General features: G+C 41.4%; 1 protein-coding gene across 1 annotated transcript in view; it reads right to left on the bottom strand.

Moving 5' to 3' along the window:
- Nucleotides 1–990: 990 nt before the first annotated feature.
- The window catches only part of efr3a (EFR3 homolog A), a 119,600-nt gene continuing 95,330 nt past the window's right edge, over nt 991–25,260 (bottom strand). The window contains exons 11-24 of the mRNA XM_022761770.1: nt 21,151–21,318; nt 20,802–20,916; nt 17,584–17,635; nt 15,225–15,397; nt 15,053–15,128; nt 13,168–13,329; nt 10,241–10,372; nt 9,923–9,990; nt 8,170–8,297; nt 3,112–3,197; nt 2,861–2,909; nt 2,621–2,724; nt 2,472–2,521; nt 991–1,141 (exon numbers count right to left, since the gene is read on the bottom strand). Coding sequence (XP_022617491.1) covers nt 1,036–1,141; nt 2,472–2,521; nt 2,621–2,724; nt 2,861–2,909; nt 3,112–3,197; nt 8,170–8,297; nt 9,923–9,990; nt 10,241–10,372; nt 13,168–13,329; nt 15,053–15,128; nt 15,225–15,397; nt 17,584–17,635; nt 20,802–20,916; nt 21,151–21,318 — 1,469 coding nt within the window. The 3' untranslated portion in view covers nt 991–1,035. The remainder of the gene's footprint in view (nt 1,142–2,471; nt 2,522–2,620; nt 2,725–2,860; nt 2,910–3,111; nt 3,198–8,169; nt 8,298–9,922; nt 9,991–10,240; nt 10,373–13,167; nt 13,330–15,052; nt 15,129–15,224; nt 15,398–17,583; nt 17,636–20,801; nt 20,917–21,150; nt 21,319–25,260) is intronic.

Consider the following 25,260-nt stretch of genomic DNA (forward strand, 5'->3'; position numbering starts at 1 on the left):
AGGAAGACCTTCTGACATTTGTTCGACGCGGCTGCTCGAAACGTGATCTGCCAACACCTCCGCCCGTTTCCCGGAGCGACGTCACTATTTCCCTGTTTGTTCGGTCATCGCGTGTCACAGTTACAATTACACGTTTTTATACATGAGCTACTTCAGGGAGAAGAAATCAGACTCAAACATTTGAAGCGTCTGAAGAGCTTCAGTTATCAGGAGAAATCACCAACCATGAGCCACTTCTACTGAACTGCGTTGAAATGCAACTCTCTTCGGCTCGTCTACTGAGTCTCTGTGCCGAACAGACACCTTTAGCTGGTCGCTGAAGTCGTTTCTGATGCTTATTCAACTTTAAACAGCAAAGACTGAAGAGAGAGGACTGACTAGACTGAACAGGTCGGAACAGCCATGCAGCAGTGAGCCTAACACTAATCTGCCTTCTACCAGTTACTCAGTTTTTTTACAGCTGATGCTAATATATTACTAATACTCATTAGTGACACTGACGCCTACGGATCAACATGAGAACAGATACTTGTTAGGAGGCAGAAGCCGCTAAAACCAGCTTCACATTTAAAACCTGGAACTGGTTTTAGCTGGTTCTTCAAGAGGTTAATCTTAGACTAAAGAGCGTATGTACAAGGTGTTGACAACTGACTGGATCAGCAACATCAGATCAGCATCAAATCACTGAAATCTCACAGGTGAAGCTGTTTTTGTTTTTGCTGTTGCTGTTCCTGTACTTTGTAAGTTAAGTTGTGTTTAGCGTCAGGGATGTGAGTCAGGAAACAAAGTTCATGTAGAGCCGCTTTAAGCTCAGTTAAAGATCAGAGTGTTTAATAAAGAGGAGGAAAGTTTAGATTTGATATCAAATTGTTTTTCTGCATTTTGTGCTCTTGTGCTGGTCTGAATAGGAACCTGGACAACAGATTGTGATTGTTTTGTTCTTTTTCAGCATTTTTAAATTGCATTTTGCGTTTCAGCTGTCTTGTGTGTGTGTGTGTGTGTGTGTGTGTGTGTGTGTGTGGGCGATGTTTATGTTCAGTAGACACACAGGTCTGGAAACTTCATCTCGTAGACAGGTACCGACTGGTGCTGGGTGTGTCCCGCTGAGATGGAAACCACTCCGGACGGGCTGGGTGGAGGCCTGGTGAGGGGGGTGATGGGTGGGATGTGGGTAGTGGTGAGAGAGGGGCAAGAGGTTAAGTTGAAGTTTCTAAATTGCCAATTAGATGGAAAAACTAGAAGGGGGAGACTGTTAATGTGAGACCAGAAAATTAAACTAATGGTTGAAGACTTTTCTATTAGATCCTCACCACTAGTGGGATTGTTTATGTTGACTTTGTTACCTGAGTCAGAAGAGTTTATCCTGCCATTATGATGGTTATTTCAGTAAGTCTTAGTCTTAGTAGAGAGCATTCATTGTAGGTTGAGTTTTCAGGGGAATCACTGGTATAATAATGGCAAAATTAGCCTTTAACAACCACAGCATGTTCACATGTAGCAGGTTTAGCAGGTTAGAAAAGAGAGATGGTAACGACACAGGTTTGTATTGTTGTGAGTTCCTGGCAAACTTCCAACAATGGAAACAAGTGTTAGACATTGTGTTAACGTGTAACTTTCTCACAACCAGCATATTAAAGGTCCATATAGTCTAAAGTTAGATGTCCATGTGTTGTTTGATTATAGATCAGGTCTAGGTTCTATATTAATACTGTGAAACTATCAAAGCCTCAGTCCACAGAGAAATGCTCACAGCCTGTATTCAGAAACTGAGCCTTAAAACCAGCCGTCAGGACTTCTGGAACTTTGTGATGTCACAACAAAACAGTCACCACTCTCAGCCATATCCCAAGCCCCGCCCACCTGGACCCACCATCCAACCTTGCAGGATTTGGTATCTCTGAGTGTTTACATGAAATCTGCTATATTTTTATTGGATCACTCAGAAAACAGTCAGCCAATCAGAAGAGAGGCTCTGAGCATCCTCTCTTCTGATTGGTTCACTGACCTGTTGTTACTAGAGCTCCAGAGAGAAGCCTGAGAGAGGAGATGTAAAACTACATTCAGATGGTTTTTGGTTCTTAAAACCACAAATATATCTTCTTATGGATCAACACTTCAAATAAAACACAGAAGAAGAGGAAGATATGGGACCTTTAATATATTCATGCTAACATTTTAGCACTGTAAGTTTTTAATATTTATCTTGAAAAGATTTTAATGTTGGCATAAATCTCATAACTGAGGCTGCTGGGAATTTGGTCATTAGTTTAAGAAGTAGGAAAATAACCCAGTTACTCTAAATCTACCTCTAAATCACATTTGACAAAGATGAGTAACGTTTTCAGTATTTATCATAGACACAGGAAGAGAACGTCTATGACTAGCTCCATGTTCAACTGAACAAGAAAATGTACAAACTAACAAATTAACAAATTGAATTGTAATTGTTATCAGAAAGATGACAAACTCACCGAATTGTAAGTTCGAAGATTTGTGCCAGCCGGTCGTGCAACATGTTCGCCTGAGGAAATACACCATTCAAAGTAAAAATATGTTTCATACTGAGGTTTTATTCCTATACAATTATCTCATTAACACTTAATTGGAGTTTTCTTTTTACCTTGGACTCGCAGTGAGCGGCGATCTCCTCAAACGGAGCTTTCTGGAACTTCTCCATCACCTGACGCCTCTTCTCCCGCTCCTGCTCCTCCAGACCGGTGGTGTCTGAAAACAGACACAGGTCAATTATACGTCAGGTAGTCCAAAATTCATTTATATTCAGGGAGACGAGTCCACAGGAAGGCGAGCAGAGGCTTGAAATAAAAGTTGTGCCGTCTCAGAAACTTTTCTTTGATCTCACCTATAGCCTTCTTCAGGGTCTCGAATGTGATCTCCTCAGCCAGCTGAGACTGCAGGAAGATAAAAACACACAGGGATCAAACAGAGACCATCCTGAAAACACCACGGTAGCTGATCAAGTGCAACTGAGGAGAAAGGCTGAGCTGTCAACAGATGAGAGGATAACATAGCTGTATATACTGTATAATGTATCTTATATTTCTATATTGGCCTTTTAAAGCCTTGAGTGCAGGTCACAGACATTAGACCCACCTTGTCTGGAAGGCTGTTGGACACGATATCCATCCCGATGGAGACTGTGTCCACGAAGCTCTTCCTCCTGGTCAGACGGTCTTCATCTGCAGGACGACAGATGATTCATCAACTTCATATCCTGATACACTGTATACTCTGTACTGCAGGGGTGTCCAACACGTGGCTCACCCCCATTTCCCGAGTAGCTCTCCCAAAGGTTCAGAGAATGTACAATGTACGAACCACAGACCATGTAAATCTAATCCAAACACAACTAAATCAAATACCCCCCAACACCAAACACCTAATCATTATTCGTGCAGTGATAGCAACTCTTCTGAACAGATAGAAACTAAACTTTTCCAATAAACAGGAAATATGTTGCCATGGATACAGTGAGTTGCGCAACTTGAGCCTTTATTTTAGAACATGTTTGTTTACATCTCGGAAAATGAAGTGAACTGAATGATCTGCTTTCTACTATTCTACTAAGTTCAATTTATGGAGGTTTCTATATCAGCTCTGACTGAATCATGACTCAGGCTTTTGTCTGATGTGAGTTTCACATGTTTTTGGATGTTGATATTTGATGACTTGTCAAATGACCTTATTGATCTGATTTGGTTTGGGGATCAGTTTGAGTGTTTTGACACGATATGTGAATAAATGTGTCCAGTAAAATAAGACATGAGGAGCTCTCAGAGGAAAAGAGGTTGGAGACCCCTGACGTACTGTACATTATTGTATAGTATTGATTAGGATTGAAACAGGGAAACATCAGTCGAAGTGGACTGGGCCTCCCTAATACTGGTCCCAATTCCTTATTCATCTGTTTATTTTCTATCATTTTTTTCTTTTTCACGCTCCATTTCTCTCTCCTTCTCAATAAATCTAAACATATATGTCATATATCTAAATTAATAATAATAGCAATAACAAAAAGCTGTCAGTTGTTCTCTGAGGTAGTGTATGCCATCATGTTATGTTGTTATTTTATGTTATCTTAGGTTATATCTTGTTTCGTTATCTTATGTTTCATTATCTTGTTATGTTATCACTATTTTTTGTTCGATATCCAGCCCTAAATAGTTGTATGAACAATAACAAATGAAGACACCTCTGATTCTGGGTGAACATATACCAGCTATCATTACAGCTTGTAATTAATGTACTGTTAACTCAAAGGCTCGGTGCACCAATAGGAACTGGACCAGAGGAGCTCACAGTCTCCTGTAAATCCACCTAAACACACAGTGTCAGTGAAACCTACGTTTCAAATAGCTCAGACAGTCTAACAGTGCACCAAGAAAACACATGACAAGATTTTGCAAAGTTCACGAGACCTAAAACTGGCAATAAAACTTTTTTGTTCAAAAATGTCTGCGACAGAAAAACAGCCGCATCAAACATCAGATGAAATAAAAACGCTCCTGTTGAAGTTTTCCTGACAAGCGAACTCTAGTGGCCGTACACGTAAAGGAGGAAGTATTGTAGCGTGGTGTTAAAAGATGGTCAGGGCACAGGGCTAACACAGACTGCTGTTAACACTCATGTCCCACCAACAGTCAGTGTTTGTTTCTTTAAACTTTCCAGAGAATCTTTCTCCAGCCTTAACGAGAAGAGACCTGGAGTGTTGCTGGAAGCCACTGACCGAAGTATGAGCACTTGTTGTCTTGTCCTTTGAGGCCACTTGATAACACCAAACTCCATTTTCCACACAGGCAGACTTTGCACCTTTTTTTTTTTAATGTTCTTATTTAATAAAATGATCTGATCCTGCAGAGCGATAAACTACTCAGGTGCCTCGTTCCTCCCAGGAGGGCTCGTCTTTCAACACCAGCGCCTCCAGCGCTTCTGTATTCAACCACGCTGCACTGGTAAAAAAATTCAAACCCAGAGCAGAGCAGCTACTGTCTCAACCCGAGGACCGACACAGAGTCAAGGTCAGACAGGAGGGAGAAACAGGAAACAGCAGCACTTTCTAACTGTTGTTCGTGTGAGTCACAGTGACCTTTGTTTTGCACTTTGAACAGGTACGACTCAGCAGCCTGAACTAAAGGCTCTAATGAGGAAACTGATCTGAATAGACAAAAGGTTAGAGAGAGAGAGAGAGAGAGAGAGAGAGAGAGAGTCTTTTGACATTTGGCTCACACTCTTATCTATAATACAAAATTCCACCAGAATTATCTTGTTCATTTTAAGATCACCGATGTAACAAGAAACCCGTAGAGAGGAATCAGAACCTTAAGAACAAGGGCTTGGGGTGTGGCTGACGGTTGTGACTGCTTTGTTGTGACATCACAAAGTTCCAGAAGTCCTGACGGCTGGTTTTAAGGCTCAGTTTCTGAATACAGGCTGTGTGCATTTCTCTGTGGACTGAGGCTTTGATACTTTCACAGTATTAATATAGAACCTAGACCTGATCTATAATCAAACAACACAATGATATCTACCTTTAGACTGTATGAGACCTTTAAGTGGGAGCACAAGATGAGAATCAAAAGCTCTTGGAAGAGTTGGTTAATTTGCTGACTAACTCTCAGTAAAAACAGCACAAACAGAAACTAAAATGTCTTTTTGACTTAACGGTCATTATAATAGAAAGTTAAACACCGAGAAACACAAACAGCTAAAATCCTCCAACATGGCCACAAGAAGCAAATGCGCTCGTGTCTGCAAAGAATACCAGCGTCTGACAGGTGTTGATGATGTGCTGGCTAAAGATGTAGAAGCCAGTGAGAAGGTTAGTTATTGTCACGGTGCCTGTGGTCACTTAAGATGCAGCATGTGGACAATTATTTGCTTCTCTGGCAAACATTTATTTATTTAGTTATTCTTATGTTCTAAAAATTCTGAAAAATCATTAAAGGAATAGCAGGCTAACTAGCATAGTCGCTAACTACACAACAAGTCATGGCAGCTGGTTCCAGCAAATGTGTAAAAATTAACTTTCTACATTAACATTATGCACAACAATAAACACAAACTACTACAAGATTCATAATCTACACAGGTCATCTACTTGTAGTTCATGTACTCACCATAACATGTCCAAATGCAATGCAAGCAAAACAGTGGCAATAATGATTAAACCAACTGATTTAATACATGAAGTCTACAGCTAAGAAAACAGATAAAACAACAAGACATACTAACAAGCTACAACAATTTATCTACATCTGGTGGGTCAGCTACGGCTCTTGGGTGGTTCTCTGGACAGGTGTTGTATTGTTGGTGGCTGCTGGGTCACTCAGTGGCAAAGCGTCTAAGCTGCCAGGGTTGTGGGTTCTACTCCCTCTTAAGCTAACTGGTACAAAAAAAAAGCATCTTAAGGTTCCAGATCTCAGCTTTTTCGCTGCACAGCTGGAGCTGCTACAGTCCATGTCATGGTCTCTCAAACTTATCTCCTGACTAAAGACTCTTTACTGGTCTCAAGAATTTCATGGCACAAACGAATTATAAAGCCGAAAAGGTTTTTATATTAATATACAGTAAGTATGGCACAGTATGGAGCTCCAAAATGATGACAGAAAAATCATGACAAGCCGCATGTTTCAGGGAGGTTTGTCATAAGTCGTCAAGAGGAAAGTCGTCATCTTGCAGCTCCTCCAAGGTGCACATAGCAAAAAGATTAAAAAACACTTGCCAATGCCTTTATTAAAACGTTGAACATTGTCTGTCTGCAGTCTAAACCCAGCCGCCATGACAGGAGACCGGTCTAAAGCTCTACTCTGGCTGGTTACCTCTGGACGTCTGCTTGCACCTGTGGAGGATTTTTCCTACTGTGTAAAGCACTGTGTTGGATGAGAGCATGACAGAGGGGAGAAAACAGATGCACACAAAGACGAGTCAGTTAACAGACTGTTCTCTCACTCTCTTTGATTTGGTTAATTCACTTTATTTGAAGAGAATGAAACCATCTCTTCTCGCTTTTGGGTGTTTATGGATTTCCAAAGCTCGATTTTCAAAAATGAAAGAAACCGAATCTTGAGGATTAACTGTTCCTAGAGAGGCGACTACTTTTGTCCATGAAACCATACTGAGGTCCATGTTGTTCTGATGTGAAATATCGACATTGACTCCGACAGCCTTCAGTGTAATAAAGCTGATCAGACAATAGGTTTTTTTTTTTTTTATTAAGTTTATTTTCTGTTCACTGAACAACTCCTTAAGCTGATAATCCTTCAAAGCCCTTTTGGATAAATCTTCACTCAGAGTGCCAACAGTTCTGGGGGGGCAGCGAGAGTTTAAAACGAGGGGAAATAAAAATGTCACAGTTTACAAAAGCACAACAATCCCCAAGTTAAATCCTTTAATCTGACTTTTTAACCTCCTAACAGCTCAATGTCACTCTGAAGTATTAAAGTTTTGTTAAATTTAGAAAAATGCATCTCATGTCTCAAAACCTTTATTTAAGATATATAATGTTTATAGTTACTGAAATATTCACCGTGTTGCTTATGGCTGCACAAAAGCTAGGTCTCATTTCAGGGTTGCCTCTGTCAAAGGACGCGGTCTACGAAGGCGTAGTAGTCTGCAGGAGACGAAAGACGCATTTCTCCGCTGCATTTGAAGGAACTTTAAAAAGGGGACAGCCTCGTCCCTTGTTCATCAAGAGATACTTTTCCCCAGAATTCAGCCTGACATGTTTCAGGAAAAAGGTGGAATTTCCACTTTAATTTATAACAATGTTTGAGCGGTAACTGTCTGCACAACATGAGCTTGAAAAGATGAGTCAGGCAAAAGAAGGTTAAACAAGAGAAAGAATCTGCCAGTGAGGAAAAACAAGTGCTACTTGTTTCAACTGTCTTTACATTATTAGAAATAAACACGATCTGATTAAATATTTCAGGAAAACTGCACATGAAAAAGTGCATCTGTGTTAAAACTCACAGTCGCCTAGTGATTGAAATAAATATCATGCGATAGCGACACCAACAGTTCGGTTACAGGGACCTGAATCGCCTCTACTTCTCTCTACTATATATCAATGAAAATATTTTAATTTAATTCAAGGCTCCAGAGAAGAGCCTGTAAAGCTGTGCTGTCAGTGTGGTGCCACCTGGCCACTCGTACCTGTGACTTGGGGGATGTAGGGGATGGAGAGTCTGTCTGCGTTGTATCCCGGTCCTGCCAGACACTCGGCCATGTCGGAGGTCTGGAAGTATAGCAGTCTGTCCTCCTTGTCCAGAGATTCAGGGAGTCTGAGGAGGAGGAAGGAGAAGGATGAGTCTTTGGTCTTGATGCAGGAAGTTTCCTCTTTGTCAGTCACACTCTCTGTCACTGAACACTACAACTCAGCGCAGGTAAACCAGCTTGTGTTCATGGTACCCTCTGAAAATCATGACAGTCAGTGATACAGGTACAGATACGGCTCTCCTCAGATCATCGTGGTACATAGTAAACCAGTTTACTGACACAGTTCGGCTGTAACACACAGCTAAGTGCTGATGTTAGTAAGTGAATGAATTTTAAACAGGACACAGTGGAAATGATCTTGATAAATAATAAAGAGATTTAAGGGATTAGCAGAACGTTCCAAACAGCCTCAACATTTTTATCTCTCCTTTGGCTTCGAGCCATCACGTCTTCACTAGAGTTTAAATCTGCCCTCGGGCATGCAGAACACTCACCTCTACATCAGAGATATTTTTGTTTTCACAGACATGAGAACTACAATGGTGGAGGAAGAATGACTCAGATCTCAACTGGAGAACATTTGGAATAAGGAGGTCTAACAAGCGAGACTCAGGCTCTCCGCGAGCTGTTTGAGGAACAACTTTTTTTTCCACAGTTGTTAAAAGACAGATAACAAGCTGACATTTCTATATGAGAGGAGAGAGAAGCCTCATCTATTATACAACACTGAGGGTTCAGAGAGTCTGAGGGAAGTTTAAGAAGAAAAAAACTTAAAATAGATTGTGATGATTGTGTATCTCAGGACGACTGTTCATGTTGGGCTGGCATGATCGCTCTAACAAACCGGAGCTGTTCAGCGCTAATGCTGACACCTTATGAGTCTCAGGTATGATAAACTACTTTGATGATGACAAGAATATTTTTCTACAAAACTTTTTTTTTTTCCATTGAACAAAAGACACCAAAGTTCTCAAAAGTTTAATTCTGTCTGAAGAGAAAAACCAGAAACCAGAATTACCACCTCACAGTTATATCCCTCAGCCAAGTCGCAGGAAACATGGTCAATATCTCTCCTTCCTGAGTTACAGCGTTAGATAAGAGGCTAGAAGAGTGTTTGAAGAACATTATGATGTCAGTTAGACTTGTGTTAAATTGTGACATAATTAGCATATTTGTGAGTTATGGCCAAAAATATGTTTGTTTTGTGAGGTCACAGTGAACTTGAACTTTGACCTTTGACCACAAACATCTAATCAGTTCATTTTGAGTCCAAGTGAATGTTTGTGAGAACTTGAGAACATAATGCATCCGGCTCTGGCTGTCGCTGGCGTGCAGCTTAATAAAATAGAGTCTAATATTAGCAACGTTTCTGATTCTAACGAGGAACTATGTAATTAAAGAATTAGTAAACATGATGGAGAATATGAGCAGACATTAGATTTACTGTCAATTTTCTGTACTTGACATGGCTCATTATACTGAGACCTTTCTGTTTGAAACAAAGGAAGTATTGAAATTCGAGTCAGCTCTAAGATTCTGGTGATTTTAGAGTTTGTGGGGTCATTAGAGAGGATTTGTTCTGTGGTAATGATTTTCTACCCTTGACATGAAAATACTTGTTAAGCTCTGAGGAGCCTGAACTCAACCGATCAGATTACAGGAAAATGGACTAACTAGTATTGACACTTACGGACACTTGTCTCTGAAGATGTGCTCTGGGAGGAGGTATGGAGCGTCCATGTTCCTCAGCTCGATAACCTGGAAACAGTACGTGGTTTTCAGTTGGAACCATTTTATATAATAACTACAACAACACACCAACTGAAAACAGCGGTGCATCATCTGCACGTTAACAAACTTCAAGTCTACAAAGCAAGAGCACGGTTCAAAGTGTTTGAGATTTTGAGATCGTACAACAATGACGCAACATCCATCAAGACAACCTCACAGATCAGTGATGTAAAGCCAGGTAACCAGACAGTGACATTAGAACGAGCCAATGACCCACCTTGCTGACGTGCTGACAGAACGGGGGATTGGCGATCATCTGGCTCAGGAAGTTGAGGTACGCCGCCACCAGCGCATTGACGCCACAGCGAATAATCATCGGCATGTTCTCCTCATTGGCCAGAACCATGTCCTGCACAAACCAGGGACAGTTTAGCCAACACATTAACAAGAAGACATTTACTAGTTACACCATCAATATGTGGAGATTTTTATTCAAACCAATGGTGTGATACCAAATGACACCAAGAGGCATCACTTGGTCATTTGATGAGTTTGTGACTTTAAAATCTTCTCAGTGTTGTTACATTTCTTGTTGGTCACTGAGAAACTATAATCACAACACCTCTTTAGTAACATCAGTTAAATTCAGACATTTTCACTTGTTCTTTATGACACAGATCAAAGTGGAGAGAGATTCAAACTAAAGAGCCACTAAACCAATATTCCAGAAGAATGACCTTTACCAAAATAACAAAGGGATTATGTGATGCATTCAAAGAAAAAAAAAGATTTACTAGTTTGACTATATTCTTAGGAATTATTTTAACATTTTTAAAACCCGTCTATGAAATTTGACACAGTGCATCAACAGTAAACTGGGAGGAAACTTCATGATGGGGAGCAGAGAGTCAAGAGTCAACAAGTACATTTTATCTCCAACATGAGGATTTGCGGCTTTTCCTTGGAGGTTGGACTGCTGACTGTGCGTTTAAAGAGCTCCTCTTTAACAATTGAGCTTTCGCAATTTTTCACCACTTTTCACATTTCATAGATTTACAGAAGCCCTGAACAGCAGGATCATTTCTATCTGGCCAGGATAAATTTTCTAATTTGCTTTATCTCTATATACAACCTTTTTTTTCTGGTCAGAAAAATATATATTATATTATAATTAACAAATCACCACAGAAACACATCGCAGACATGCAGTGCATCATATCCAGCCCTCTGTGCTTGCTTGTGTCACCTCGAGGTTGTTACCGTGACAACGACCTTTTGTACTGACAGTGTGAAAACACAATCAAACGGCAGATACTCCTCCCTGCGACCTCTGAGAATCCAGAGGAAATCTTCCTGCACTCTGTAAACCCTGTGCGTGGATTATGATACCAGTGAAAATATGAGGTGCTGAGGTGTGTGTGTGTGTGTGTGTGTGTGTGTGTACAGAGGTGTGTGTGTGTGTGTAAATGTTTGATCTTCTTGAGAAATCATATATGAACCTGTCTGAGAACATCTGTTGCTCTCTGGGCCCTATATCTTAATCTGTGAGACTCCAGAGGGTTGAAGATGTTCCCAGTGCAGGTAAACACACTACTACAAAGGTCTGTGTGTGTGTGTGTGTGTGTGTGTGTGTGTGTGTATGTTTGCTTCTCTTCTCCAACATTGTGACATTTGGATGATAAGATCTCAGCGTGATACACAAACGAGCAGCTGGTGTGTGTGTCGGAGGTTTCTCTGGACCTGAGTGCCTCCAGTCTAACAACATTAAGGACTTGAGACGGAGATGACGACAACGACAACAACAGCATAGCTACACAAATATGACACCTGACACTGTGAATACATCATCATCACATCAAGGGTGCTTGAAGTTGAGCTTGAAGGGTAATTGAACTTGTTCCTCCACTGCATTATCTGACAGCCGGAGTCACTGGTCACGAGTTGCAAAATGAGCTAAAGAGCTGGAGTCAAGTGGAAACATTCAACTTTTACATTTTATCTTTCCTTTATTCAGCCTTTTTTTCCATCTATTCTTTCTTTGATGTCATACCCCCATCTTTCCCTTCTTTCCTTCATTGTTTCTATTTATTTTTCTGTGCATTATTTTCTTTCGTCAACTTTTCGTTCTACTGCTCGTTACTGGTTTAGATTTACTTCAGTTTGACTTTTACTTCTAATGAGCTACACTGCTGCACTTCTTTTATTTTAAGGTTAAAACTCCATATTTTCCACTTCAAGTTTTGATCCATAAGAAGATATATTATATATAGATAGATATATAAGAACCAAAAAACATCTCAATGTAGTTTTTCATCTCCTCTCTCAGGCTTCACAGGTCGGTGAGCCAATCACAAGAGAGGAGGCTCTGAGCCTGACACCAAATCCTGCAAGGCAGGATGGTGAGTCTAGGTGGGTGGGGCTTGGGGCATGGCTGAGAGCAGTGACTGTTTTGTTGTGACATCACAAAGTTCCAGAAGTCCTGACGGCTGGTTTTAAGGCTCAGTTTCTGAATACAGGCTGTGTGCATTTCTCTGTGGAATGAAATCACATTTTCTTTTACATTTATATAACACATATTCTATTGGGTTTTTGGGCAGATCTTTACAATAAATGACAGGATTGTATGCAACTAGTTTTTGTTGCATACACTGCAGTTCATCTTCTAATCTGTTTTTTTTTTTTTGGTATTTAGCTGTGGGAAATAATCTTTGATTCACAAATGCCCTGTAGTACAGAAGCCCTGAAAGGAAAGTTTTTAGTTTTTTTTCTGGGAGGAAAGGAAGGAAGGAAGAAAGAAAGAAAGAAAACCTTTTTGACCCTTTTGAATTTTTTGTCACCTGCTTCTCAGCGGTTCTTTTCATAGATGTAAAAAAAAAAAAACAAACATAAAAAATGATCCTGGCAGCAAAAAAAAAAGATTGCCAGTGTGTAACCCTGATTAGAGCTCTTAAAGGAATAGAAATGTGATCACCTACAGTTGACAAAACTGACCAACTACATCTTCTGAGGAAGATTATGTGATATGTTTGAAAGCTCCAGAAGAGCTGCTGAACAGACTCTATGGTGCGATTGTTCGGTGAACTTGTGTTTCCAGATTTGACAGATTAAACAAGATTTATCGGTTTTCTCATTGCGACAACAGCTCTGCAGAATTTCAAACTCTCTAATAAAAACAGCCCGAAATCAAGAAGTCATTGGTTTTACCTGCAGAGCGACAGAGAGCCGGATGAGGTCGATGACCACCTCCTCGTTGGCCAGCTCAATGGTCAGAATGGCCAGGGTGGTGAAGAGCAGCTCAAAGTTTTTATGGACGTTATCCTCTTCCTTACAGCCCAGGTAGATGTGGCGGTAGAGCTGCTGGCCGTGCTGGACGTCACACAGGAAACAGAGGAGAGAAGATACAAATACAGTCTTTAAAGCTGCAGTTTTACATCCAGCAACTCATCATTTTACCTGATTATTTTATTATCAGATTATTATTATAATCAAGCTGGTGAGGGTTGGTGTGAAAACTACATTCCCAGTCTGGGTGTGAACAGCCTGAGGTTGAGTTTGGTCACCGTGCGTCCTTCCTGAGTCGTCTGACTGTTGGAGATGGACCAACGAAACCCGTCCTCTGATTTCAGGGTTTCTTCTTCAGCTTCATCCACCGGTGGGTTTGTGGTTTGTCCCTACGACAACCAACTCTGACCTTCCCATCGAAGCTTCCGAGCAACGCTGGCTTTGAACGTGACCAAGAAAAAAATCTGTCCAGGGGGTGGGACCTGGCGAGGCCTGATCCCAATGTCCAGCCTCACGGACTCACAGACTTTGAGGCGTGTTCCCAGTAAAACCATGAGGACTTGTCCCTCCGTCCATCAGTGCATGGGGGTTTTCTCGCAGCCATTAAAAGCAATTTATATGCACTTTCCATGAGTCCGGGCTATCGTAGTTAACAGTAAAGAATTGCCATCAAAAAACCTACATTGTTCGTCACATTGAATTTATCTGTGTGTGTATGTAATCGGTAAGGAAATCGACTTGGCCTCCCAGGTGAGTCTGACTACAACATTTTTTATCACCTATCAACAAAAATATCAACAGATTATCTAGGAAACAAACTAGCAGCTTAATTGATAATTATAACAATCGTTAGTTGTAACCCTGTACTGACTAAAACCTCCTCGGCAGCTCCGCTCTCCGTGATATGAATAAAAATGTTGTTGTGCCGTATAATGCTAATGAAAATGCCGCAGTGCTGCTCAGCGGAGACAATAAATCCCATTCAGTGTGAATCAGCCTAAAAATAACCTGCTGTGTCTGAGGCCTCCTGTCGCAGAAATGCTCTTTATGAATTAAATAAAAACGCTCTCACAGCCTCGTTCCTGCATTCATGCGCCTGACGTGGAGCCTAATGAAAAGTGAAGGCCAGCGGCTTCTCTTCACCACTAATAAATACAATTAGACAGCATTAACGACCTGTGACAGCAGATGAGAGTCGCTGCTCTGAACGTGGTGAAGTGAGGGGAGTTCCAGCCCTGTGGTTTTGCTCTTTCAGGTGTTTGGCATGTGGGTAAAGGTCACGGCTCAGGTGTGATTCACATTTCACAGGTGAACAACTTAAACCGGGGTCCCATTTTTTTGGAAATGTCATGTGCTGATGGTGGCCGGGCTTTTCCCGTCATGGTCAATAAACTCTGCGACCTCCTTGGATGAAAATTTTACAGTTTAAACATCCAACCACATCTTAATAAAGCGACCACTTTTATTAATGTAAGCGCTTGATTTTCTGTTGAAGTTCTAGAGTGACTTTTCTTTTGCGTTTGATTTCGTTTTGAAGTGGCAGGTTTTGAAGATGCAACTGTTGCTGAAGGATGCGGACGAGGAGAACGATGTACATGTGTGAGCTCATTTTCTTATTCAGCTCAGACGCAGATGAGTGGCAGAAAACAGACGGAGGAATCAGTGGATGGTTCGGTTTAGTTCTTGGTCAGTGAGCAACAGATAACTCCGACGTCCCTACAGCTGCCGTCCTCCATGAAGGAGAAACCTTTACAGCCTACACACGAGTGACAAGTTAGCTCAGTGAACTCAGCAGAAGATTTTCTACCTTCTTCATGAATGCGACGTCTTGTTTGGAAATCTTCTCTCTTTTAATCTTCAGTGCTGCGACGTTGGGAATGATTCTGAAACAGAGAGAAACCAAACAGGCGTCAGAGCCGCTGACACCAAAGAGCATAAGTTATACTGTATATAGGAAAGCCGATGTGTACGCTCTGCACCTGATGCCGCGTAGCTTGGCGCGGTTGTCATGGCGATCAATGATGTTGTGCAGGATCTCGAGCACCAGCTGCCTCAGCTCGCTGTCCTCCATCAGGGAGATGGAGAAGAGCGGGTCCAGGAAAGGAGGAGGCAACGCAGCTGCCATGGACTTAGACTTGAAGCCGGAGGTTACCTGTAGTAGAGGAGAGGGAGGGGGGAGAGAGGGGAGAGGGAGATGTGAGCTTATCACAGCGTGATGTGATTAATCCACAGGGAGGGTCGTTGAGAAACAGCGCTTCAGCAGAGCTTAAAGGTTACGTTCACAAGCAGCTGAAAGCGTCCAAATGCTGACCTTTCCTCCTGTTCGTGACTCTGATTTGATGATTTATGATCAGTGTGAACTTGGGGGGGGGGGGGGGGTGCTTGTATCTGAACACAAATCTGAGCTTCCATATACAACATGTTGTTTGTTAGAATGCTATAAAAAGCTTTCAAGACCTCATTAATACGTCGTATTGAGACAAAGACAGACTTCCTGTCTTTGCTTCAGCCTTGAAAAATAAAAACAGAAACTTGTTTGTTGTCCTGGGTTAAAATGCTGATCACAGCCACATTTGATTAAAGTGGAGGGTGTGCACTTTTCCAAACAGAAAATCAATTCACCTCTGTACCAATTTTCAAAATGGCAGCGCTGGAAGTAACACAGGCGTCTGCACAGACAACTTGAGGGGGAGGCTTGGTCTTGGTATAATCTGAAATAGCTGCACCTATAATAAAATAATTAATAGCTATAAATATGGTAACAATACAGTATCTTAGTTTGAACAAGTCAATTACTCAGTCATTGTCATTGTACCTACACTAAGCTTATTGATCAAGTTACTACATGACATTGTTCATTACCTTATTAAATTACATAAAGCACCTTTGTTTATGTTCCCATAAATTTTATGTTTTATAAAAATATAGAATTATTTCTCCTGACATTAGTCTGACACTACAGAAAAGTCCTGATGGGAAACGTTTTCATCATGGACGTCAACAACTATTTAAAGCAAAATGTCTCCAATCAAAACCTCAGAAAAGTCATCCTGCAGTACTATCACAGACTGTAAATAAAGATGGGCGTAGCCTCCGTGATGTCACCCACAGGTTTTGAAGCTGAGAGTGAGCTGCTCACCATTGCCATTTTGGCAGTGCCTGACTCCGCCCCAAACTCCCAGCTAATCCAAAAATGGGCAAAGAGGAGGGGCATGTGTGTAGCCGAGACTTCGGTGCATGATGGTTTATGGCAAACCACCCGCTTGTCACTCAAAGAGGCCACGCCCTCAATTCTCCATAACTTAAAGTCTCAATAAAATGTAAACAGGTGAGTGAAGGAGGAAATTCGCTATTGACTACAAGTCCTCAAACATCTGGGTTTGTCCCAGCAGCACTCACACCGACACACACACAAACACATTCCCTCCTGTTGCACCCTACCCCTCTCTCCCCTCATGCTCAGCCCCATCTGCAGCTGAACTGCGATATAAATATTTTGACCTTTCACCTCTCCTCCAGCTGCACTGAGAAGCCAGGTGGTGGTGAGGGAGGGAGGGAGGGAGGGAGAGAGGGAGGGGTTGAGCCGAGGGGAGGCGAGGACACATGGACGCCGTCATAAGTCGCAGTGTGAGTGTTGGTGTGCATGAACCGCTGCAGCGCACAAGGATACTGCAGGAAAACAAGAGAGTGTGTGTGTGTGTGTGACTCATGCATGTGTTTGCGTGCATCACTACTGGGTGTGTTGGTGCCACCTGTGCCTCCTCATCTCACTGAAGCAGATAATGAAGGAGACGGAGGCGACTTCAGACGTCAACACTAAAAACCGAGAACTCTAACACCAGCAACATCAAATAAACAGTTCAGACTAACTGGAAAGTTTTTTTCCCAAAGAGCTGGAATAAAACACTAATGATTTATCTAATCATCTATCAATTAATAGTTCATTATATATTGTACTTTATATTGTACATTTGCCATTTGAATCTTGTGCTGATTTTGTAAGTTGTGAGTTTCAGAGTGTGTGTCCATCCCTCCCAGATGATTTCATATATATTTAGATAAAATCTATTATCTGCTGCCAAATACAAAACTGCAGTTAAAAGCCACTTATTTATCAAATTAGGTCAGATCTGAGTTGTCATGGTGACATGTCATATGAGTTGTGACAGAGCTCAAGTAAATCAGGCTGCACCTTAGTGTTTTCGCCGCCAAGCTTCACCAAGTCGGCTCAGTGTGCGATTCTCCAAACGGCTAATGAATTGCTACGCTAACTTTAGCTTCGGTTCTAGTCTGATGGATCAATCTGCTGCTCCGGTCAGAGGACAAGGAAGGACTCACCATGATGAGGGAGCTGAGCAGCATGGTCTGGATCCTCTTGGTTCCCTGATGCCTGAGAGAAAAAAAATAAAAATAAAATAATAATCAGACAGCAGAAGAAGAGGAGAGTCCCTATGATTGGCTGGTATGGTAACCTGAGCGTGACAGACAGAAAACACCTGAGCCAGATTGTAAAGGTGGCTGCTAAGGTGACAGGTGTCCCACTGACCCCCCTGAAGCCCCTCCCCAGTTCAGGTGCAACAGGACTAAAAACTCCTTCATCCCGAGTGCAGTAATCCTGCTGAATCTGCACATGTTAATTGTTATTTTTATAGTGTTCTGTATTTTATAGTGTTGTGTGTTTTCATATTGTTGCACTTGTGTCTGTTTTTTATCTGTACCCCTGACTGCAAATCAAGTTTCCCTCTTGGGATAATAAAATGTCTGAATCTGAATCCCTGTTATTTCAAACTGGCAAATTTGAACACAACAACATTTCTGATTTCTGCAGCCCACACCCACACCCACACACACACACACGTTTAGCAGCAAGTAAAGCAGCTGTAATTATTGAATGATAGAAATGATGCATTTTGTAGACATATGTCCAAGGCTCCAAGGCCATGTTCAGACCAACATGGACCAACGTTATTACAACATAACTCCAGCTTCCTCATTAAATTTTAATGAGGCCACTTCACTGATACAGTGCAAGGGATAAAACTGAGGCTCAGAAAATAAATAAAATAAAAATACATTTATCTATGACTTTATTTATAATAAAGTTGAACCTGGCTCATCTTGAAATGTGTTGGCCAATCAAATACATGTAACAAGAGCAGAGCAATTTACCTCAAAATCGGACAGACCATGAAAACTTTGCAAAGTTGTAAAGTCCCGTCTCTTATTGTGATAAACCACAGTGTAGTGTTTGGCGTGGGACAAGTCCTCAAAGTTGTGCATGCAGAACTCAAAGTGGTCTTCCAGGCTCCTCTGTAGAGCTGTACCTGAATCAGGATGCTCTGACTCAGGGTATGTGTGTGGGATATCTTTCATTCATTCTCATCTACATTTATTTTATGAAATATTATATCATTAACCCAGTCACAGTTCAATGTTTCACTCATCAACATTTAGCTCTAATCATCTGCATCAATTTTTATTTTGGGTGTATAAACCAGTGTAGTCTTGTATATCTTCTCTACCACAGAACTAAATATTACAATAGTATTTTATTATAGAAATGACATATAGCGGCATTATTGATTGTTTCCTGTCTGGTCTGGTTATAGAGAAAATCAGGAGGAGACCAGCAGGAATTTAATTCAGTTTTATCAAATTTTTAAACATTTCCCTCCATTTTCTACAGACTAAAGATCCTGCGAGCAGCAGCAGCAGATCCTGAGTGTTGACAGTTTAAAATGCAGTGTAAGTGCACTGACCTCTGACAAGCTGCAGAGTCAAATCTCTCCTCACGGGCAATTACCCGAAAAGGAGAAGGGAGAGACGGAGAGCCTCTTGGTTTGTGGGGAGGTGGAGGAGGAGGAAGAGGAGGAAGAGGAGGAGGAAGAGGAGGACAGTGTTCGTTTGATTTGGGATTATCTGTTCTTGCACCCCTGAGGCCTGAGGGATTAGCTTGTTTTTCTTTTCTGTTTTTCTTTTTTTTTCTATTTTTTTTGAAGCCGTCGTCTCAGTGACCCGGGAGCTGGATTCGCTGCAGGGTGTCGACAAGGTGAAGTGAGGACAGATTAAGATACAATTCACTTTGGATCAGCGGGGGGAGTGTGTGTGTATATGTGTGTGTGTATGTGTGTGTGTCTATAGTGATGTCCTGTGTTACTAGTCTAGTGCTACATGTCAAACTGTTTCACGTGCTTTATTTTCAGCGGCTGATGTAAACAGTAGCGAAGTTAACACATTGACATCACTTATAAATCTGTGACATTACATGTGTTACAGGTTTTGTATGTTGGGCTGGTTAGTGTCACTTTTAACTGACATTCTGTTTTTCTCAGGATTAATATCAGGACAGAAAAGAGGACAAAACAATTTGGTTTCTAATGAGCAAAAATGATTAAGTCAAGTTTATTCATATGTAACTTTATGTAAGTTTATTTATAAGGCGTAGACTCACTAATTTCTGAAGATTTCAACTTTCAACACCATCACGGGATAACAGTCTCTTTTCGCAGATGCTGTTTGGTATCTGATACAAAATGACCACCTTAAACTCTCCGATCAATTATTTTGATTATTTCTAATTTTGTTTTTCCTTAATTTTTGCTTTGTTCTTCTTTAATATTGGACTTTTTTGGAAATTTTTGCTATTGCTTCATTGCTAACGTTAGCATTAAAAGCTGTTTACTTTCCAGTTTAGAGGAAACTTCATTCCTTTACTTACCAACAGCTGTCTCCAGAGGTGGAAAGCAACCCCTTTTTGTTTTGCTTCTACTTCTATCACTTCTTCTCTTCTACTGAAGCTAGAATGCTAACCAGCTAGCTCTCATCTCGTCACTTGCCGATACCGAGTCACAGTAGCCTCCAGTCTGTTCTGAAGAAGTAGTTGCTCAGAGGACATATTATAACCTCTTGTCTTATAAACACAATGATGGCTGAAGCTTTTGGCAAGACTGGTAAGTAAAAATCTGCTAATGCTAACACTTCCAAATAGCTTCTTTAAAGTGCAACTGAAATGAAATAACAAAAGCTAATTCCTTTATGAAAACTAATTCGCAAATTTATTGTTTGTAGCTCTCTAGTCCTGGAAAGTCTCTGTTGATGCATCAGAAACGCTCCTTTGGCTTCCAGGTCACTGAGCAGTGAAGCTGCTGTCCTGGTTTGAATGACTGAGCAGAAGCACAACACACAAGACACTGTGGTGCAGTGCTATTGAAGAATAAGGACCACAGCATTTGTTTCAGCTGATTTGTGAGTTAGCTCTCTGCAACTGACATAAGCAGTGTACTGGATGTGTAATTTTTCACTTTTAGATACTGATTATTCCTCATAGAGAACACAGGACGAATGATTTGAAGAGCAGAGGTGAGTGCTTTCATTTCATGTTTCCATCACAATCTATGAAACCTCAGTATTCACTGTGTCTGAGCTGAATGTGCTGGGGAAGAAAAGAGTTTAGAGCTAAACTGTCTCTATATTCAGGAGTGGGGGCTTTTGGAAGCTGTGAGCTGATTGGCTACAGCAGCACCCCGGGGTTGTTGGATAATGAACGTGTGACTCACCCAATCTTGACGGTGTCCAAGGTGTGGCAGGGGGTCCCGTACACTGGCACTTTGCCCATGATGAACATCATGACCTCAGCTCGCTGGTAGTCTGGCAGGTTTCCACCGAAGAAGCCTGGCAGAGAGAGAGAGAGAGAGAGAGAGATGAGATGAGTCAGCACTCAAACACAAAGACATTCTCCCCTCAACAGTCTTTTATTTCCACATGAAAAGTCTTGCACAGAACCAGGACTGCAAGCAAAGACTCTGAACACAGACTCTATATGAGTATGTATGTGTTGCAGACAGACAAAGACAGACAACTCCTGTCCTGTCCTTTAGTGAGACAGGAAGCTAAGGTCTGTTGTACCGATGGTCTGGATGATGGCGTTCTGGACGATCCGCTCTTCACTTTCTTTGCCACGGACAGAGGAAGCGCTGGCACTGGAGTTTCTCCTTGAGCTCTCGCCCAGCTCGAAGTCCACGCTCATCCGCAGGTGTTTGAGCAGAGTGTTGAACACCTCCAGCACTGTGGGACCTGCACTCACACAAACACACACACACACACACACACACACACACACACACACACACACACACCCACACACACACACACCATAACAGAGTAGATTAAAGTTAAAAACCGAGAGGTTTCCAGCTGGGACAAAGTATGAGAAACTTTTGTCGTGAAATTTAAATGCTACCAGTGTAGGGAAACAACAAATTCTCTGTGTGGCAAAATTACTGTGAAGCAGAGACGACACTCAAACTTTCCACAAGAAAATCTGCTCACAAATATAATTTCTTTCATTTGGAAGAACATTTTTAAAACTTTTGTCTCATCTAACCATCTAACCCCCGAATATCCAGATTCTTCGTTTTATTTCCACTGAAATAGCCTTTAAGCTCCATATTCTCCTCTTCTCCTGTGTTTTATTTGAAGTGTTGATCCATAAGAAGATATATTTGTAGTTTTAAGAACCAAAAACCATCTGAATGTAGTTTTACATCTCCTCTCTCAGGCTTCTCTCTGGAGCTCTAGTAACAACAGGTCGGTGAGCTAATCAGAAGAGAGGAGGTTCTGAGCCTCTCTTCTGATTCGCTGACTGTTTTCTGAGTGCTCCAATAAAAATATAGCAGATTTCAGGTAAACACTCAGAAAAACCAAATCCTGCGAGTTGGATGGTTGGATGGTGGGTCCAGGTAGGCAGGGCTTGGGGTGTGGCTGAGGGGCTGTGACTGTTTTGTTGTGACATCATAAAGTTCCAGAGGTCCTGACAGCTGGTTTTAAGGCTCAGTTTCTGAATACAGGCTGTGTGCATTTCTCTGTGGACTGAGGCTTTGATACTTTCACAGTATTAATATAGAACCTAGACCTGATCTATAATCAAACAACACATGGACATCTACCTTTATACTATATGGACCTTTAATGTTTAAAAAAATCCACTCACTCCACAGTGCCTATAAATATGATATGAAGTCTTAAACAGCTTGATGTTATGATGTTTGCATTGAGATCATTCCATCTTATTCACATTTCCCCCAAATTTCATCCTTACATATTTGGTATCAGTGGAAACTGGTCTTCACTAATATTCATAATAAAGTTATGAGAATATGAATAGTGACTGGCTCCACAGGATCCGTTTGTACTGACTGAGGGTTTAAGAGTTTAAAGAGAAATCTGTTATATTCTGCGTCATTAAAAATCATACTGAATAACTTAAAGGTTTTAAAGGATTCATTAGGGTTTCCCAGAGAAGTACAGACATTAAACATTTAAACATGGACACGAGCTGCAGAAAAACAAAGTCCATGGTGTAACAGTCTTGTGTCTGGGACCAGTTGCCTTAATTCACTCTGTCACAGGAAGCAACAGCCAGTCACCCTGTGGCACAATGAGGCCTTTACCCATTAAATAAGACTCTGGGGAATTTTTTTTTTTTTTTTTTAATTTAGATATGGTTAGGTAAGGAGCTAGGCTACCAGGTTTTCCCTTGCTTCCTCTCTCTATGCTAAGCTAGGCTAAACACTCAGGAAACAGACAGCATCCATCTTCTCATCTGCAACAGGGTAAATGTCAGGATTTCCCTTTGACACTGAATCTACTCTAATCTACTGAGGGAAGATTACACACAGCAGGTCTGGAAACAGCTTCACATCACTGAGCTGCTCTACAACAACAACATCCAGCTACAAAACCACAACTGTATCTGAATCAGAAACTTCAACATACTCAGACCCACAACTGAAGGTACTGGCTGTTATCACACAGTCAGTGGAGGATGAGAAAGACAGAAACCCCTGAACAAGTCAATGAATCCAAGTGTGTAGTATTGCATTAAATGGTTTACATCTATCTTTGTGTCTGGTAAATATACATACATACATAAATACATATAAAGACTGGAAATGAGGTGAAATAAATATTAGTTCACCTAAAATGTAAACCGAAAACTTTTAAAGGGTTAATTAACTCAAATTACAAACTCATCTGTGGTATCGCTGTATTTTTAAATGTCATTCCTCCCATTCCAAGTTAAAATTTGTATATGTACATTGATTAAAAATATCTGTGATGTTTTGAATTTTTACATAGAACATATGTGTATACTAACAGACTTTGGGATGGATATATATTTTTATGTAACATATGTCTACAATATAAGCATACATATAGAAATGTATATATGTGTATAGGCTACATATACACTGCTCAAAAAATGAAGGGAACACTTAATCATTATAGTATATCACCAAGTCAGTGAAACTTCAGGGGTATCAATATGTCCATTTAGGAAGCACAAGTGATTGTGAATCAGTTTCACCTGCTTTGGTGCAAATGAAAGTGACAACAGGTGCAATGGAGAGGCAAAAGCAAGACAACCCCCAAAAGGGGAATTGTTTTACATGTGGTGGCCAGTTGCTCTCTCCTGATCCTTCCTGACTGATTCTAATGCCAGTATCCTTGTCACTACTGGTGGCATGAGGTGGTACCTGCTGCCCAATCGGGTTGCACAGGTAGTCCAGCTCCTCCAGGATGGCACATCCATAGGTGCGGTCTAAAGGTTTGTTGTGTGTCCCAGGACAGTCTCAAGAGCATGGAGGAGATACCAGGAGACCGACCGTTACTGGACAGGGCCATAGAAGGGCATCAACCCAGCAGCAGGACCAGTACCTGCTCCTTTGTGCGAGGAGGAACAGGAGGAGCACTGCCAGAGCCCTACAACATGACCTCCAGCAGGCTACTGGTGTGCATGTTTCTGACCAAACTGTCAGAAACAGACTACATGAGGGTGACATGAGGGCTCCACATCCTCTAATGGGACCTGTGCTCACAGCCCAGCACCATGCAGCTCAACTGGCATTCGTCAGAAAACACCAGAACTGGCAGGTCCGGCACTTGCCGCCCCGTTCCCTTCACAGATGAGAGCAGGTTCACACTGAGCACATGTGACACGCATGAAAGTTATGCTGCCATCATCCAGCACCGTACCACTGACCTTGATGTCATAGCCAACGGAACCCTGACTGCTGTTAGGTACCGGGATGAAATCCTCAGAGCAATTGTCAGACCTTATGCTGGTGCAGTGGGCCCTGGGTTCCTCCTGGTGCAGGACATTGCACCAGGGTAGGCAGTTCCTGGATGACGAAGTCAAAGATGCCATTGACTGGCCCTCACGTTCCCCTGACCTAAATCCAATTGAGCACCTATGGGACGTTATGTATCGGCACATCCGCCGTCACCAAGTACCACCACAGACTGTCCAGGAGCTCACTCATGCCCTGATCCAGCTCTGGGAGGAGATCCCCCAGGACACTATCCACCAACTCATTGGGAGCATGCCCACACGTTGCCGTAATGAAATTCACATAAGTTGGATCTGCCTGTGATTTCAATTTTTAACTTTAATTTTCGGTGTGATTGTGAATCCATCCCTCAGTGGGTTGATGATTTTGGTTTCCATTTGTTGTCGTTATGTCATTTTGTTCTCAACTAATTATACAATGTATATCAGTAAAGATTTTCAAATTCGTTCATCAAGATCTGATGTGTGATTTAAGTGTTCCCTTAATTTCTTTGTCCAGTGTATATGTCAATAAATGAAATATTTCCAATTTCTAATAGGTTTCATATACAATTTTTACATATATGTACATATAAAATAAAAACGTATGGAAATTCAATATATGTACATATATTACATTTGCATATGGGCAGAAACCTCAGAACTTAAAGAAAGAAAAACCATTTGCATGGACAGATTACTATCAATAAAAACTTAGGAACATACATTAATATACGTTAATAAACGGACCCTTTAGGTTCCTGCAGGGTTGTGGTATTGGACAGGTGTTTCTGTATTTCTGGTCTCTCAGTGAACGTTCATATTAAAACATTCAGATGTGTTGATGTGAAAAGATCTGAACCTTTCTGCTCACCTGGCATTAACACGCAGCTCATACCACTTTGAAT

Source organism: Seriola dumerili, unplaced genomic scaffold (assembly GCF_002260705.1).
Source record: "Seriola dumerili isolate Sdu_G_001 unplaced genomic scaffold, Sdu_1.0 BDQW01000432.1, whole genome shotgun sequence".
NCBI classification, from domain to species: Eukaryota; Metazoa; Chordata; class Actinopteri; order Carangiformes; family Carangidae; genus Seriola; species Seriola dumerili.